At 48.2% G+C, this 16,982-nt stretch overlaps 1 protein-coding gene across 1 annotated transcript in view; it reads left to right on the plus strand.

Annotated features, from left to right (window-relative positions):
- ATP6V0D1 (ATPase H+ transporting V0 subunit d1) overlaps positions 1-16,747 on the plus strand; it is a 34,012-nt gene extending 17,265 nt beyond the window's left edge. The window contains exons 3-8 of the mRNA XM_036390343.2: positions 6,200-6,378; positions 9,291-9,370; positions 13,184-13,261; positions 13,848-14,024; positions 14,784-14,861; positions 15,389-16,747. Of these exons, the coding sequence (XP_036246236.1) occupies positions 6,200-6,378; positions 9,291-9,370; positions 13,184-13,261; positions 13,848-14,024; positions 14,784-14,861; positions 15,389-15,550 (754 nt within the window). The 3' untranslated portion in view covers positions 15,551-16,747. The remainder of the gene's footprint in view (positions 1-6,199; positions 6,379-9,290; positions 9,371-13,183; positions 13,262-13,847; positions 14,025-14,783; positions 14,862-15,388) is intronic.
- The last annotated feature ends 235 nt before the right edge of the window (positions 16,748-16,982 follow it).

Below are 16,982 nucleotides of genomic sequence, written 5' to 3' on the forward strand. Positions count from 1 at the left end.
AATTAGGACTCAAGTCTGTTCAACATGGTGCAGAGTGCTAGGGCTCAGTTTTGCATATCAGCCTTGTATTTCTCAAACTTTGAGACATCAAGTTTAGGTAACCAGAGATTCTTGCACCCGGCTGCAAGGTGCTCAAAACATTCCCTGATGTTTCAAGGGGTTTTTACACATCAGAAACATTGAGTCAAATTCACAAAGCTTTAAAATTAAAAGTATTTCTTGCAGCTTTTTTCTCGTTAGTCTTTAATGCAGCCAAGACTCTATCACTGCATGTAAGTTAACAGATGATACCAGTGGAAAACTGAGGTCAGTATCCCTAGAGACCTAGACTAGAGGATGGTGAAAATCATGTGGAGATACAGCTAAATTTAGATTAATGCTGAGAACATTCCTGGATACTTGGTTTTGAAAGGCTGCCACAGCCTCTGTAGTACTGTGAAGTTATAACTCTGCTCTCAAATGGTCTTGTTGATCTAAGTTTAGCAGAGCACCCACTTCCTGGCTGAGCGCCCTTGGTTTGTGGTGGCAACCATGAAATTCTCAGCTTTCTCTTTGGCAGGTTCACGAATGTAGCACTTAGGTATGGTTTGTATTGGTGTGACTCTAGGAAGGACAGTGTGCAAAGGTAGGAAGAGACCAGCAAGGGCACTTTGAGCAGAGATCATCACACACTGCATCTGCTCTTGCTGTTCCCTGGACTGTCTGAGCTTCTGCTGCAATGAGAGGTAGAACTGCTGCTGATCTGACCTGTTCTAATACGAGCTGAAAAACCGATTAAAGGATTTGACTCTGTTCACATCCATTGTCTATTACTCAAACAAGTCTCAGTGAGACACTGAGATCTTCCTGATGTGCAACATTCCTCTCCTTTCCAGATCAGGACATCTGTGCAGTTATTTACTAATGATCTTAAGCTGACCCCACAGATACAAACATCTCAGCTGTTGGCACTATTCTTAGTGTCAGCCACTGCTCTTTTGGGCTTTGAAGTCTGTGTGTTGCTTTCCCCCGTGGCTGCTTAACATTTGGAGCTTGAGAGAGGTGTGACAAGTGGCTCTGTGTACCAGCACAGTATCCAGTGGGATATAGATGGATCTGTGTATTTATGCACAAACCCAAGGAAGCAGCAGTAAAAGAGCCTGAAACTTTTTCCCTAAGTTACTTCTCCCAACACCCCCTGAGTGTGTGAACTGAATGAGCTGCAAGAGGGAAGTGCTAGATGCTAAAGTGACTATAGTCAAAACAACTTCATTATCTTTTAAAGCTGTCTCTGGAATTCATGCCGAGTTCAGAGCACTGCTCTGATCCCACTGGAAATTTTCCTTTTTCGTCCCAAAATAAATTCATGCTTCTATAGTAATCTGAGTAACTGCCCAATGCAGTCACATAGGAACTTTGGCCTTGCTCACAGTAGTCTGAGTTAATGTCTAATGCTGGTTTTGGAAAGCATTAAAGCTGCCTGAGCAAGGCAATATCTTAACCCATCCCAACAAAACCCCTGCTATGCACCTCTGCATTGGCCCACTACTGTCTGTTGGCTGTGACATGGAGGGCTGTCCTCATGATCCTTTGCAGAGCAGCTGTTTGAGCTACAGTTTTGGCTTTACTTTTGGAGGATCCCTGAGAATCTCAGGTCATGCAATATTCCATCATTAGTCATGCTTTGTGACTACTTGCAGTATTGTTAACGGTTTTTTTAGTATCCTGGAAGAGAAAGCAATAAAAGACCAACCTATCTCTGTAGGACAATGACTCTTTATGATTAGATTAGATTAGTAAGTGGAGGAGGGAGAAGCTGTAACTGTTTTGGGGTCACTGCCTTGCAGGGCTGTGCCTGAGTGCCTTGAGGCCAAATTGTAAATGCCCCATATGATGAGTGCTCATGCATTTCATGTGCTCCCATGCTAAAACAACCTTTCCCAATATTCAGTGGGCCACTGCAGTCTTTCTTGCATACCTCATTTATCAGAGTTAAGTAATGCCAGAAGGAGAAAACATACATTGTCAAAGTGCTTGTGTTCTACTCCTGCTTGATTCTGCTCCATAGCTACCCATGGGTGACTATGTCAGGATTTAGCTTCTGGGGGCTGGCTCTCCCCTCTGCTCTATGAGGGTTCTCTGCTGTGTCTGCCTGAGACCATACCTCCCAAAATCAGCAGTGAGCATGAACTCTGGCCTGCTGCTGCTGGAAGGAAGGTTTCCCCCACCAGTGCCTCTCTTTTGGCTTCTCTAGGCATATCCTAGCCTGACTTTGTTCTTGTTATCTGAGTGTCACCCAATGCATGTTGTTCTGCAGTAGGAATCGCTGGAGGAGCTAAGATAGTGGCTCCAGTTGTCTCAGACTTCAGGAAGCTGTAAATCATTGTCTCTGTCCTGTTCTGGGTGATGCTGAGGATATTTCTATGTTTGCTGATTCTTTTTGGTCCCTTAATAAGAAATTATACTCTCCTGTGAGATGTTGCTAACACTTCTCAGTATTGACTAAAATTGTATTTCTGTGAAGGTGAATTTCTGGAATATATGACACCTCTGTTCAGTGAGTGACAGGAAGAGTTATGCCCGGTGTAACTGTGCATGTCCAACTCTGGCTGGTTTTGTGCCCATGTCCCCAGATGAGCAGAAGGCAGCTCAAAGCAGGAGTGTAAAACACCTTTGTGTGCAAGAGAGTTTTGCTGGCAAGAGGCCATCCAAGTGGGCTGAAGTAAGGCTTCATGGTGTTGCAAGTGACAAACTACTTTTATTTTCTTCTATATGTCCCAGAACATGGTCCTCTTACTAGCTGCACTGAGAGCTAGAGAAGGTTAAAATGCTTTTGGAGGGCTCTGAGCAGGCATTAATCAGGAAAGCTGAAACATTTGTAGCTGGTCAGAACTTCATAGGAGATGAGGAAGATGACAACAAACGTTGCTCTATTACACAAGTAGTTGGAGGTTCTTAGAAACACTGCTGCTGCTGTACTTAATCTATTTCTTTGGGCCTGGGAGGAAATGCCAGCATAGCCAGGACCTCTCCTGTGGTCTTGGGACAGGTTTGCTGATGGAGGCAGATGGGTCCTTGTTGAAACCTGATACAGCAATGTGACTGTTGCCCCTTCCACAGATGACAAGAGGCTTTTCTGGCTGCCCTGGCACTGGAAGACTTGTCCTGTAGCTATGAGTGGCTAAGCTGTGATTGGTTTTATTGGGATGAAGTAAGGACTGAATGTGAATGAGGATTGTTTGGCCTTGCTTGAAGTAAATGGAGCTATTGTGAGTGATTAGGTAGTGCTGCTGGTGTCTGCCTGGCCTTAACAGGTACAAGAAGACCTTTGTCCTGCCATATTTGCCTTGTTGTTGTGAAGGTTTGAAATGCTTTCAGGAGGGAAATTTGAATGAGAATTCCCCTTCTGTCTCACACATATTGACTCTTCCTGCCGGGATGAGTCCTTTGACAGCAAGATTTAAGGAGGTGAAGTAATCTTTAAGACAGTTGGTGCTTCCATGGCATTTGGGCTATAGACCGTGCATTTCCCAGACCTCCCTGAAGGATGAGGAAACAGTCAAGTTAAGGGGTATAAATTAAACAGGGATGGCCATGCTTTGCTGTCTGGCACTGGAAGCCAGCTGGATTGTCTTTCTTGAGACCATCAGTCCAAAAGAAGGAGCTTCCATGTGTGAAGAGGCTCAGATTTTGGCAGCTTTCCCAAAACCTGGCTGTGGTTTTTGTGCTGAGCTAGACTGGGAAGGCATGAATGAGCTTGGTGGGACTCCAGTGAGCTGCTCTGAAGACCTGAGAGCAGTAGGGCTCCAGACACTTCTCCTCAGTTCCTTTTTTCTACAGTTGACGTTGGCCAGGCTCCTTGCAAATACCTTGTGGAGAGTGGTAACTGTAGTAAACTGGGGATAGGAAGGAGGTGTGCTGCCATACATGTCTGTATTTCCTTACCTATTCCTTCACTGTAGGCTGAGTTAAAATAACAAATTTGGTCTGGTTGTATATTATTGCCTTGCTTTGTTGAGAGAAGTGCTGGCCATGGTCTTTCCTTAAAGCTACTGTGTTGCACTAAGGAAACTTGAATGTTGAGGGCAGATGGTGGAGCTGGGAAATGATCTTCTGTATCCTTGTTCTGGTGCACCTCATGGAGAAGCATCTGTGTTAGGGTGCAGATGCTTTTATTTACCAGGAACCAGCTGCTTACTGCAGGAGACTTACCTCAGTTCTCATAAACAGGCCCTTCTTGCTGTCCTGGAGATTGCAGTCATCTCCATGGTGAGAGCTGCACAAACAGGAGGGAAGATAATGACCTTGCAGATTAAAGGGCAAAAGGAGGTTTCCTAGTACATGAAGCTTGTACTGATTGCCCTGGTTCTAGATTGAACCAGGAAAGGCAGGCTGTGAAAAAAGAAGGGTGCTCTGCAAAAATCATAGGGCCAGGAGGTGCATTACTCAGCCTTGCAGTGTGGAGAGAAAAAAGCAGCACCTGTTTGAGGAACTAAGGTGTGGATTTGATGTTTTCATGGACGTGCCCTTTGAGCATATTTGAGAGGCAATCAGCCCATCTAATAAAAACTAGCAAAATCTGCCTTTAACTGGCTCTGCTTACCTGCCTTTGATGTGGTTAAAGGGAAGCAGGTCTGCACTGTGCTCTTTGTTAGCTTGGAAATACAAAGACCAGCAGCATCCCAGTGTGTCTGTCAAACATCACCAGAGCCTTGCCATGTCTGTCTTTGCCTCCATCTCAGGATGCTGGCCTTAAGTTCCCTTTCTTCAGTACTCAAGTACCGGTGGGAAGCCTGACTCTCTACAACTCCAGATGTGCATAGCTCCTTTTGCCATTCTAGTTCAGGCCTGATCTCATTTGTTTTGAAGCAGCTCCTGCCAAGGAGCTTCTTCAGGTCTTTTCCATCATCTAACTTTTTAGAGTTCTAGGAGTGAGATCAAGGGAGTGTAAAATGCCACATACCCTGCTCTTGAGCATCTGTGCCTCTTCCCTGTGATACTCGGGATATGTGCAAAAACAACTTCTGCTGACTAAAAAAACCCCCTCATGTCACTTGATGTTTATCAAGTTCTCAGCTTGGTTGGCTTGTGGCTTAGCTGGTGGTGAAGATGCCTAGAGTATCACTGCTGTTCTTGCTGGGGACACTTGCTATTTACGTGATGCCTCGATCCCTTGCTTGGACCTTCTACTTGGAGAAGGTTACCAGCCTTTTATGTGTTCCCAGTCTTCAGGCTTGCTATGTCTCTCTTCTCTGGCTGGACTGGAGTACTGGGAGGTGTTCTTTCTCCTCTGCTCAGGGGAGGCCTCACCTGGCATGCTATGCCCAGTTCTGGGCTGCTCAGTTCAGGAGAAAAATGGACATATTGGAGAGGAAGGCTACAGAGGGCTTGTGTTGGTGGAACTTATGCCAGGTACTGTGATTCCAGATTGAATGTCCCATTGCTGCAGTGCCAAAGACTGAATCTGCTAATCCTGAGCAACATAAGTGGAGAACTTGGTTTGGGGTGTCATAACTTGGGCTAATGCGAAGAAGTTTGTAGCTTTTGGTGTAAGGTGTGAAAAACCTTGTGTGTAGTTTCTTGAGGGTGTGAGAGAAGGTTGTGCCAAAGCTGCCAGTCCTGTTGTTGTTGGAATGGAGTGAGGCGGCGGAAATGTGACCCTTCCTCCTTTCACTTGGCAAGATGGAGCAGCGTTGCTGGCACTGAAACTGGAGCCAGGCTCCTCTTGGAGGTGTGTGGGGTTAGAATGAGAGACAGTAGACAGATGACCATGGGGGAACGTTAGGGAAAGCCTTTCATTGCAAATGTGCTTGGATGCTGAAGCAGAGCCCCAGGGAGGTTGTGAGAAACACATCCTTGCAAGTAATTCAAAGTTCATATGAACATTCAAAAGTCTTTTTGCCTGAGCAGTTAGAGCTGGCCATGCTCAGAGCAGGTTATGGGGCCAGAGACCTCCAGAAGTCAGTTCCAGTCTAATGCTCTTCAGTAGTAGGTGGTACCCAGATGGTGTGGTTCAGCTGTGGCATAAATCACAGCCTGGGATTATGCCTGACTGCCTTCTCCTAGGCTGGCATGATAAACAGATGCTAAGGAGGTGCCTTAGTACTTCTTTGTGGGAAGTGTGCATCTTTCTGGAGATGTTCACGAGGAGATGATGTGTGCCTGTTGCTGGGTTTCATATTGTATGCATTGTTTCAGTCTTTCTCTTTCATTCCTCCAGGTACAGCTACATGATTGACAATGTCATTCTGCTGATCACTGGCACTCTGCACCAGCGTTCCATCTCCGAGCTGGTGCCCAAATGCCATCCTCTGGGAAGTTTTGAGCAGATGGAAGCTGTGAACATTGCTCAGACACCTGCAGAGCTTTACAATGCAATCTTGGTGGACACTCCCCTGGGTGAGTGGAGCTGTTCAAAATACCTTTCAGCTGTCCATGGTGGAACAGATGTCCCTTTCTCCCCCAGTCTGACTATCTCCAGCTAAGCCTAAGTTGTGCTCCAGGAAGACAAAGTGGTGGGTAATGCACAGCTGTGGCTGTACTGCTTTGGTGGCTGGGCTTGAGTTCAGGTTTATGTCTGTCCTAAGCTGTCTTTTCCTCTGGAGGACCAGCTACCTCTCTGTGCCCTTTGATCAGTGTCCAGGCCATCACAGTGGTAGGGCAAAGTGCTGGACAGTTTGGTTTTTGTGAGCCAGGCCTTGAGTCTCCTTAGTGAAAAGCTATTGGGTCTTCTGCTGGAATGAATCATTTGATTTCTAGCACTTTTAGTTGGGCCATTAGGTAATTTCTAGTATACAGTTTTTAAAGATAATTACAGAGATCTGCACATGCCCAGTCTTATTCTGGGACTACTAAAATTAGCACTAGTTAAATAAAAGCCCTTTATGTAAACAAAAAACAAACCCAAACAACCACAGCAAAACAAAGAAATCTCCAAAAGCCTTTTAAAACTCATTTTATAGCAGCATCCTGGACTGAGATATATTGTCTACAGGCTTGTTTAGGAGGCACATAATGCTAAAACCAAGTGTCTTATGAAGAGCTAGTCAGACAGATCTGCTCTTTAAAGATAAAAGGTGTAGGAAGTGGTTCTGGAGAAAATATGGAAGTCTTTGCAGTAGTAGGGGAGGTAGTCACAGGTGACTTTCTAGTTTAGCATCTGTGGGCAAAAACGTAAGGAGATATGCCTGAGTCAGTGATTAGTCATTCTTTTGGGGTTGCTAGAAAGAAGAAAACACTCTAAGTCATCATGCTATCTTTGATAGAAATAGTTGGCTTTGGAACTGAAAGTGCTTTTGTAAATGCTCTGTGTTATAATGGGGCAAATGAAGTAGTCATCATGGAAAAATGACTTGTGGCCAGTAAAGAAGGGAGAACCTGCCTCAGGAGATCTGGGTTGCAAGGCAGGGCAACAACAGAGCAGGAGAACTGAGGCTCTGCATGCAGCTGAGTTGAGCCCACTGTGGGGATGATGTGTGGGAAGAAAATCCTCCTCACAAGTAAGTGGGAACCTTCCCATTTTGGTAAGAAGATAGAACAGAGTATTTCAGAGATATTATCTCTGAGACCTTAAGGCTTCCAGCAGAATATGGAGTGAAAATGCCCCATGTCAGTGTTGAGGTGCTTCTGGACAGCAAGGCAGGCAATTGAGGGTCTTTGCCTCTTGCTTTCATGTACTTGTACATGAGTTGGTTTTGCCTGCTCCAGCCCTGCCTGAGCTAGCTTCTCCAGACCTTTGCCCTGGCCATGCCCTTGGGGCTGTGTACCAACCAGTGTGGCATTTCTTCAGCAGGGGAACATGGGGAGTAGCTGTGTTGCCTAAACAAGCAGGCATGCAGGCTTCAGTTGTTTAACTTGCACTCTTTCCAGTGACCACACGCAAAGAAACAGCAGCTCTATCTCCTAAAAGGACTTGAGTAGCTACGTGGCTTGGTGGGAATGCCTAACCCCAAATGGCTTTCATAGGTTAACAGGGCTGTAAGCTTAATTTGGGATATTGGAGGGCCAAGAACTGAAATAGCTGTGTACTCATTCCTCAGCTACTCTGAAGTAGCCACTGCTTAGCTCTCCAGGCTGGCCAGCACATCCTGCAGTAAAAACCAGTCCTGGCACACACTGTTTGCATTTTTGCCAACCATCGGGAGCAGCGTTCCCCCGGACACGTGGCATTGTGCTCTGGTGCTGCAAAGAAACTTCTGCAGAGGTTAACCTCTGTTCAGGACCCTCCAGACCCACACTGTGGCTGCTGTTCTTCCAAGCAGCTCATGCTATAAAAGTGGTGCAGGCCAGAGGTGTGAGCCTGCATTGCAGCTGGTTTGTTGTACAGAGCAGAGCACTGGTCAGTTCTCAGCATGGCTGTGGTGCCTGTTACCCACAGCTGCACTGTGTAAGCTGAGACAGATCAGATTTCTCTTTGTAGCAAATTCAGCAAAGTTGGTTACTGAGTGAGAGTTGAAGTCAGGAAGTCCTGTCAATGGGTTTTATTGTACCACTCGTTTGCATTTACACTGTAGATGTACAAGACTCATCTATATCTGCAGCTTGCAGCACCTGTTTGATCTGAAATCTGTGTTCTTTAGGTGGCAACAACTTCTCCAACTCCTCCCAGGGGTACTCTGGCAAAGTATGTAGGGCTAAGCATCCTACCAAGTCCTAGTAATTTATTCTATCTCCTGTTACTAACTTTCAGCTAGAGAAATAAAAGCCCTTGGAAGAAGTGGAAAATGAGACTGATAGACTTGACCAGGAGAAACAACTCCTGACTCCAGCCATGACCAGTGTCATGGGCTATATGAGCTATGGCATCATCATACCTTAATCCCCACTAAGATATTGTAGAAGGAGGGAGAAGCATCAGCTCCTTGTGTTTCACTAGCTGCTGTCTCACAGGTTCTTAAGCACTCCTGCAATGCTGTAGCAGGCAGTTCAAAGCTGCCTTGTCACCTCCAAGTGCCTGCATCTGGGAACAGTTTGGGGACTGCTTATGTTTAAATACAGGCTTCTCTATCACTGATGCTGGGGGCTAGAGCTGAGAATTTCTGCTGGGAATAGGCTGTTAACAAAACCATGGGACTAAGGGGTAAAGAAAGATTTTCATATGAGAACCCCAGAAATTATTATGGCCTAAGGAACCATGGTGGAGCCTGAGGTTTTGAGTCATGACAATTTGGCTGCTGAAGATAAGGGCCAGGCCTAGGAGGGACAAGCTCAACACAGGATGTGCTTCTGCCTGGTATTGTTGAGGAGTCTGGAAAATGCTGAGCATGGCTCTGGTTAGGGCAATGCTAACTCTGTCTCTGGCTCTGTTTCAGCTGCTTTCTTCCAAGACTGCATATCTGAACAGGACCTGGATGAAATGAATATTGAAATAATTCGAAACACGCTGTATAAGGTAAATGAGTCACAGAGTCGCAGAATGGGTTTGGTTGGAAAGGGCCACAGTGGGTCATCTGGTTCAACATCCCTGCTCAAGTAGGGCTATCCCAGAGCACAGGATTGTGTCCGGATGGTTCTGGAATATCTCCAGTGAGGGAGGCTCCACACCCTCTGTGGGCAAACGGTTCCAGTGCATGGTCATCCACACAATGAAAAGGTTCTTCCTCATATTCAAGTGGAAGTTCTGTGCATCAATTTCTGCCTGTTGCCACTTGTCCTAGTGCCCTCTCCTTCCTGAGAAAGGAAGGAGATGTAAACTTCCCTATTTATTCCTGGTGTGGTGATTAAACATGGCCAAAACCTCCTTGCATCCATTGGAAAGTAAAGATAACACTCCTGGAGGGGCCTTACATCTGATCACACAGCTCTGCTGAGTCAGGGCACCAGAGCTAGGCAGAGAGGATTTTCTCAGGAGTCTGTGCAAGAGATTTTGCAGAGGTTGTGTCTTTGAATTTACTCATGCCCCAGGCAGGCAGGAGAAGTCTGCTCCCTTACCACACGGGTTCAGAGGTGCAGTTAACTGCATTCACAGTGACTAAACTTAACCTTGGTTGAAGGACTCCCATTGGCTTTGCTCCTTGTCTTGAGCCTTTCCCAAAGACCTTCCCACTGTCTGCTCAAGCCTTCTGTGGCTGTGATTAGGTTTAGATGTTCTTGGTAGAGCAGTGTGAAAGATGCAAGCTGGGGAGAGTATTGGCAGAGAGATGTGGAGGGGGCTAAGGATCTCCTTGTCCTGACTGTCATCTCCTCTGCAGGCTCTGTCTGGTTTTAGCTGGCAGTGTTGAAGCATGTGTTTATGTGCAGGCTGTGGCTATCGCTCCATCTCTGCTCTCTGGATCAGGGGTGGGATGTAGATTTTATCTGTCAATCTTGTTTTGGCTGGTCACATCCAGCCTGCAGTCGGTGTGACCTCTTCTTCCCAAGAAAGCTATGGCTTGGAGAGGTAGAGAGCAGGTCAGGCGTGAAGGGAAGGAGGCAAAGGGAGGGAAAAGGAGCGGCGTGTCAGCAGTCATGCCCAGCTGCCTGTGGCCTCTGGCGTGTACTGGTCTTTGCTATAACAGGGAGGGACACCTGTGTGCATAAACACCACAGCCTTGCAGGGCACTGGTCTCAATGTGAAGCCAGAAGGGGGAAGGCAGGCAGCAGAGTGGGCTCAGGGAAAACTGGTTGGGAGGGAGGTGGGATGTATCTCTTTAGATCCCAGCTGCCATGTCCTTTCCCATATCCTTTTTGAGGCTCAATACTGCTTTGTAGTCTACTCTTCCTACCCACAAATGGAAATGTAGGTGCTTTTAATGCCTCAGTGTGTGCTGGCACTGGCTCTTGCTAAAGAGCAGCCCCTGGGGAATACAGGGGCTCTGTCCGTAACAAATCACAGGGATGAAGGAGTGGAAAAGGTAATTGCTGCCTACAGACTACTTGAAGCTACCTCTTTCCCCAGGGACTGGAAAATGTATAATACAATGCAAATGAGGGAAATAAAATCAGGTCTGAAATCTGCAGAGAGTTGCTCTGAAAAGTACAACAGGCCTGGGACAGATGCCTGCATTCGTGTGGAGTTGGCATGGGAATGGGAAGTGCTATCTCCCATACATACTGGAGGCTTTTAAGAAATCTGTGTGTTGACAGAAGGTTTGAGCAGGATTCATAGGAGGAAGGCTATTACAAAGGCTTCTTGTTAACAATGAAGGTTCTCAAATGGAAATATGATTAAAATGGGGAACAGGGGTTAAAAATGGTCAGTGCTTAGTGTAGAGTGCAGTCAGCAGCCAAGTCTTGCAATGGAAGTGTGCTGGCATTGTTATCTTTATTGCCGGCCTTGTTATCTTCAGTGCTTACTCCCTTTGTTCCATCTCTTGCTGAAGCGAAGCCAGCTGACTGTTGGCCTTTGCTGGTGACTTTCTTGTAGGAACCAGTTGAAGGAGCTTTGCAACTGGACAATAAAATAAAGCGGGCAAATCAGTGTGGGTAAATGTGGAGTGGTGTATGGGAGAGGCTCGGAGGGAGCCCTAACTCTGCTTGTATAGTGAGGGTCTCCTTGTTCCTTCCTACTACTAATGGGAATCTTGGGTAATGATTGACCTAAGCAATTGTCTCTATACAAGGTAACATGTTCCTAACAGTAGAAAAGAACTCTATGAGTATCACTGTGCTACTGCATCCATCTGTAAAGTGTGCTTGACCTGGACACTATCTCATTCCACTCATCTCAGAGTATGAGCAGCAAAACAGGAGATGATGCTAAGACAGACACATTTAGAGGCTTGGGTATGATGAACTTCTGTACAGAAAGCTGCAGGAAAAGTCTAGGATTCCTCACCTGGCAGAGGAGGGTGGTATCCCCAGATGATGTTGGAAAAGTCATTGTGGATGGACAGGCCACAGGCCTGTCTGCAGACTAGATTTGAGGACAGGTGAGGCTGGCAGGAGACAGAGGGGGTGGGTTCATGACAGGGAAGACCCATTGAGGATCATTAAAGGGAAAGATTGTTCTGTTCCCGGGGTAAGGGCTTCAGGACATTGGAGTTTTTCTTCCAGTTGCTGTCACTGGAAGGGCACCCCGTGCAGCTGTTTACAGACTTTCTGTGTTGTATGTGGTATTGGATCTCCATTCACTGCTGGATATTGGAGTTCACCTGTATTTGCTTCTAAAGCCTTAGGTTTCTGCATGAACTCTGATAAGCGCAGAGGTAGTGACTGAATCTCTTTGCCACGTTCCCTTTCCTGTCAGCCTCAAACGGGATTCATTATCCATGTCCTTGTTCTGTGGTAACTCTGCGGCTGTTGCTCTGTGCTATCCTCCACCTGGGCAGTGACAAGTGCTGGAGAGGCTTTCTTTGATGAGTGATGCTCACCCAGCATTGCCCTCTTGCACTGTGTGGTAACAAATATTTACAGAACACAGTAATCCAGGTGCTTTCCTGGTGCAGAGTCTGGGAGTATCCAACTTGTACATTCTTGGTCCATCTTAAGTCCTAGAGTTGTTGTGATAAAGCAGAGATTTGTGGTGTCTCAGCATCCTTTTATTCCATCCCTTTGAAATTATTCTGCTTGCAGCTCTCTGCTCGGGGAGGTGTTTTATTACTTGATCACTTCTTCTGAGAACATTTTTGCTGAACGATACTTTTAGCCATCCACAGCCTTCTTAGGCTCCCCTGAGAGACAGAGTCATCTTCCAGATGGATTACAGAACATCTCCACAAAGGATTTCCTGGAGGCAGCGTAGCTGTGCCTGGCCGTATGATTTCTGCAGTGCTTCAGTTGGGATAAGAGACCAAGTGGCCGCAGTGTGAAAAGAGAATTAGAGAGAATGGCTGGTTTCTTTCACAGATGTCCTATCTCATCTCTTGACTCTGCTTACACAGCGCTACTTTCTGAGTGTAGGTCTTGCAGCTATGGTTGTGTGGCTTGGCACGTTTGTGGAGGCCAGAGCAGGGTCAGGAAACCACGTGAGACTTCAGTAAAATGAGTTAGGCGACTCAAAGGAGAAAAAAAGGCTTTAACCTTGCTGCCTGGGGATCTTGCCCACAGTAAGCTCATGCAGTCACTTGAACAAACCCAACCACAACCCTTCATGTCTCTGGCTCCTGGGCAAAGCACAGTCCTTGTGTGGGCAAGTTCACAAGGGGCCAGAGTGCCTGTGCTGTGTTACAGAGCGTCTGGGAGCAAGAAAGCAAAGTCTGCCTGCTGTCTGTCCTCTGCTGAAGGGCCTTGTGGGGGAGTAGATGAAGCTGTGTAGAAGAATGCTCATCTGCCCTCTCTCTTCCAGGCTTACCTGGAGTCCTTCTACAAGTTCTGCAAGACGCTGGGAGGTACCACAGCAGATGCCATGTGCCCAATCCTGGAGGTAGGTCTGGAAACTTCCATAGCTGGATGGTGTTACAGTGATGGTCATCACTCCCTGCTTGGGCCCAGCTTGTCTGCCAGTTGTTAAAGATTCTCCAGTTCCTGTTCAGCATCCCCATGCCCACTTGACCTGCTCACTGAGAGACGTGGGGAACACTGCCTGAGCATGACTTTGGTTCCCCAAGTACTGATACATTAGTTGCCTCTGTGGCAACATCTTCATCCTCTGACCTGGATAACATGTAGGAAAGCTACCAGAGCTGTTGGAGTCACAGCTTGTCTCCATGCCAAAGCTTGCTGTGAGATGTGCAGGACTTAGGAGCAGTAGGTGAGAGTCACCCCTGGACTTGGGCAGGATTTGGCTTGTTCCTGGGATGGGGATTTCCTCACCTGAATGCTCCCCAGGTACTGGGCATACTGGGAGCCTGTACTTGTAGCCTGCCCTAGCTGAGCACTGGAGAGCTGTACACATCCTAGGAGCCTCCTCATGCTGCCCTCCTGATGTGGCTGTGTGCAGAGCAGCACTGATATCTGCCAGCCTCTGGTAAAGATACTGCATCCCAGCATGAGCCACTCTCTTCCTGCAGTTTGAAGCTGACCGGAGGGCCTTCATTATCACCATCAACTCATTTGGTACTGAGCTGTCCAAGGAGGACCGAGCCAAGCTGTTCCCACACTGTGGCAAGCTCTACCCTGAGGGCCTGGCTCAGCTGGCCAGGGCAGATGACTACGAGCAAGTCAAAAACGTTGCTGACTACTACCCTGTGAGTGCTCTGGGGTGAGGGCCATGGGGATTGGTACAAGAACCTGCTCTGCATCAGAGCTTCTTGGGGATCTGGGGAAACTTGTGACTTGACAGCCTGGGGAGAGAGGTGCCAGTCGTCTCTGATGCTGTTGGTCCTGTGCTCTGCTTGGGCAGGACTTGGCTTGCCTGAGATGCCATTGGCTTCTTAGTCATAGCTGTCATTTTAGGGATCACTGGGAGACAATGTTCCCTGTCCAAGGGTGTGGGGACTGCCTTTACCACCAAACCCTTAAAGTGCTGATGTGGAAGCAGTGACAGGCTCTCCTTGCCTGATTTGGGATGGAAATGTATCTTCAGTGAGAAGTGGTGTTGGCCCACTTCCAGCCTTGAGCTCTGGCTCAGTTGAAGGTGAGCTGCAGACCTGGGAGGACATGTTTGGATTTGTCTATGTTCAAGCCACTTTGGGCATGGCTGTGGACCTGTTTGGAGTCAAAGACCTCAGTGTCCCTTTACTGAGCAGCCTGTGTGTGTGGGCACAGGGGTCTGGCCCGAGCACTCCAGTCTGTATGTGGAGGGAGTCTGTACCTGATGCCCCTTTTCCTGTGGCTTGAAGCAATGATACGCCTTTGAGAACTGCACATTTTGGAGAAGGGGCAGGACTCTTGGTTTCTCTGTCCTCTGACTTGACAGGGTGGCTGGAGTATCTGTGACACAGGAGGCCCTCAGGTGCTACTGAGCTTGGGTACAGGGTATATCCTCATGTAATGCTTTCCTGCAGGAGTACAAGCTGCTATTTGAAGGGGCTGGCAGCAACCCTGGAGACAAAACCCTTGAAGACAGGTTCTTTGAGCACGAGGTGAGTGAGCCCTGAAATGCTTTTTGACATGTGCCATTTGCAAAGCTCCAGGTGTTAGGAAGCTGGTCTACTGCCCTGTCAGCAGTGCTGTGGATTAACAGGATCTGGGGGAAGGAGAAGCATGCTTGCCCTCTGCTCCTGCATGAGAATGGCGGCCTGGCATAGTGCTTGGCCTGTTGTCTAAGCCAGACAGATTCCAGCATTGTGAGGAGGCATGTTTGGGGCTGCTAATGGATATTTGGTTCATCAACAGCAAAACCAGAGTGTAATTACATGGAGAAGAAGGACTTTTATGGTACCTGAGTTATAAATATTTCCCCCTTCAAATGTCAGAGTCTGTCCTGAGCCATGTGCTATAGGTTAGAGCTGTCCCAGGGACCTAGAGAGATGCAGAGCAGGATACCTGTGCAGAGCCTTCCAGCCTGCTGGGAAGTCATGGGTCCTTCCAAGCAGCTCCATGCTTGCCTTGACCAACTCCTCCTATCTGAAGTGAACAAATGACATGTCCTCCTCTGGGCTTTCCCCAGGTAAAGCTGAACAAGCTGGCCTTCCTCAACCAATTCCACTTTGGAGTCTTCTATGCCTTCGTGAAGCTGAAGGAGCAGGAGTGCCGCAACATTGTGTGGATCGCAGAGTGCATTGCCCAGCGGCACAGGACCAAGATCGACAACTACATTCCCATCTTCTAACTCTGCTCTGCTCCTGTCCAACCCTCCCACCCCTGGAGTCTGGACAGACCCCTAACTCCCTGAATTGTCCCATGCCCAGACTCCAGGGATGTCCCATCTGCGGAACTGGATCAAATGAGGAAACTGTACAGTTGCTAGTTAAATTATTCAAAAGTTGGAGTTGTGTGTGCTGTGAGATGTCCAGAGGGACCAGTGGTCCGGGCTTAGCCCTGTGCAGCAGGAGGGTCTCCTGTTGTGTATGCAGTAGTCACAGTGTTCCTGTACTAATTGCTGTGTGTGCTTATGCTCATAGAGCTGCAGGGGGCTGCCTCAGAGAGTTCCACTGCTGCAGAGGAATGGGTCAGGTCTGCCATGGCTGGGGGGGCCCTCTGTCAGTGCTCTGCACATCTCCTACTCAGTGTTGTTTCTGTGAGATGTAGTTAGACTGTGGTTTGTAGCGTAGCCCATGCTGCTGTGCAATCCCTTCATCCCCTTGTAGTGAACCCTGACCTGGGAGAGACCAAGCAACCCTGGCCAGGCCTGGAATGGAGCCTGTGGGAATGTGAGGGCAGAGCCAGAGTGCTTGTGGAGCACAGTCCTCCCACTCTGGCAGTATTTGCACTCATGCAGCCTCTCTGTGTCTGCAGAAAAAGCTCTCATCAGTCTCCCTGCTGCCCTGGACAGGGCTCCATAAGCTGGCTGAGCTCCTTCTTCAGAGCTGTGAAGACCCACAGCTTGCAGTTTACTGACACAACCATGCAAGAGCTGGGGCTCCTCTGGGCTCTGCAGATGGTGGTGGACCCCTGCACCCCTCCAGGGTAGACATCCAGGCTTCTCCCCTGCAGAGGGTGGATTGGCACAACCATGGAGCTGTATGGCACAGCTGGCCAGGGGACAGAGCAGCCTTAGTCACCCTGGTGGGGGCAGGGATGTCCCAGGCCCTGCCTATCTGTGGTCTAGGGTGGGAGCCAAGCCCTGGGCATGGTGTGGCAGCCCTGCTCTTTGCTGCTCTGTTCTGGCTAGCTCCTACTTGCACTTGAGTTCTGGGAGATGTGCAATGGCAGCAGACAAGCCTTGCTGAAGGGAAACATGCTGGATGCTGCTGGGAGGAAGGATCAATGGAGAGTGGCTCTGTCCCGGCTTGTGCTGTGGTCACCTCTGCAGCTTGTTTTCCTGTGATCCCATCCTCTCTACACCAATAAATATCTGCCTACTGCACTGTGCTCTCCTGCTTACTTGGGCACCTGCTCCCACAGCCCCAGGTGGAGCCTCCATCAGTCACAGGGAATCTGGTAGTTGTGGTAGTGGAGCCTGGTGTGGTTCCTGTGTGAGTTGGGACACTTGTTTGTACCACAGGCATCGTTGTGGTACCACCCCATGAGGCACAGAGTACTCCCTCCAGCCCAAGCCAGGACACTGCCTGGTCTGTGGGTCCAGCTGGCTGCTGAGCTAA

Source organism: Molothrus ater, chromosome 12 (genome assembly GCF_012460135.2).
Source record: "Molothrus ater isolate BHLD 08-10-18 breed brown headed cowbird chromosome 12, BPBGC_Mater_1.1, whole genome shotgun sequence".
NCBI classification, from domain to species: domain Eukaryota; kingdom Metazoa; phylum Chordata; class Aves; order Passeriformes; family Icteridae; genus Molothrus; species Molothrus ater.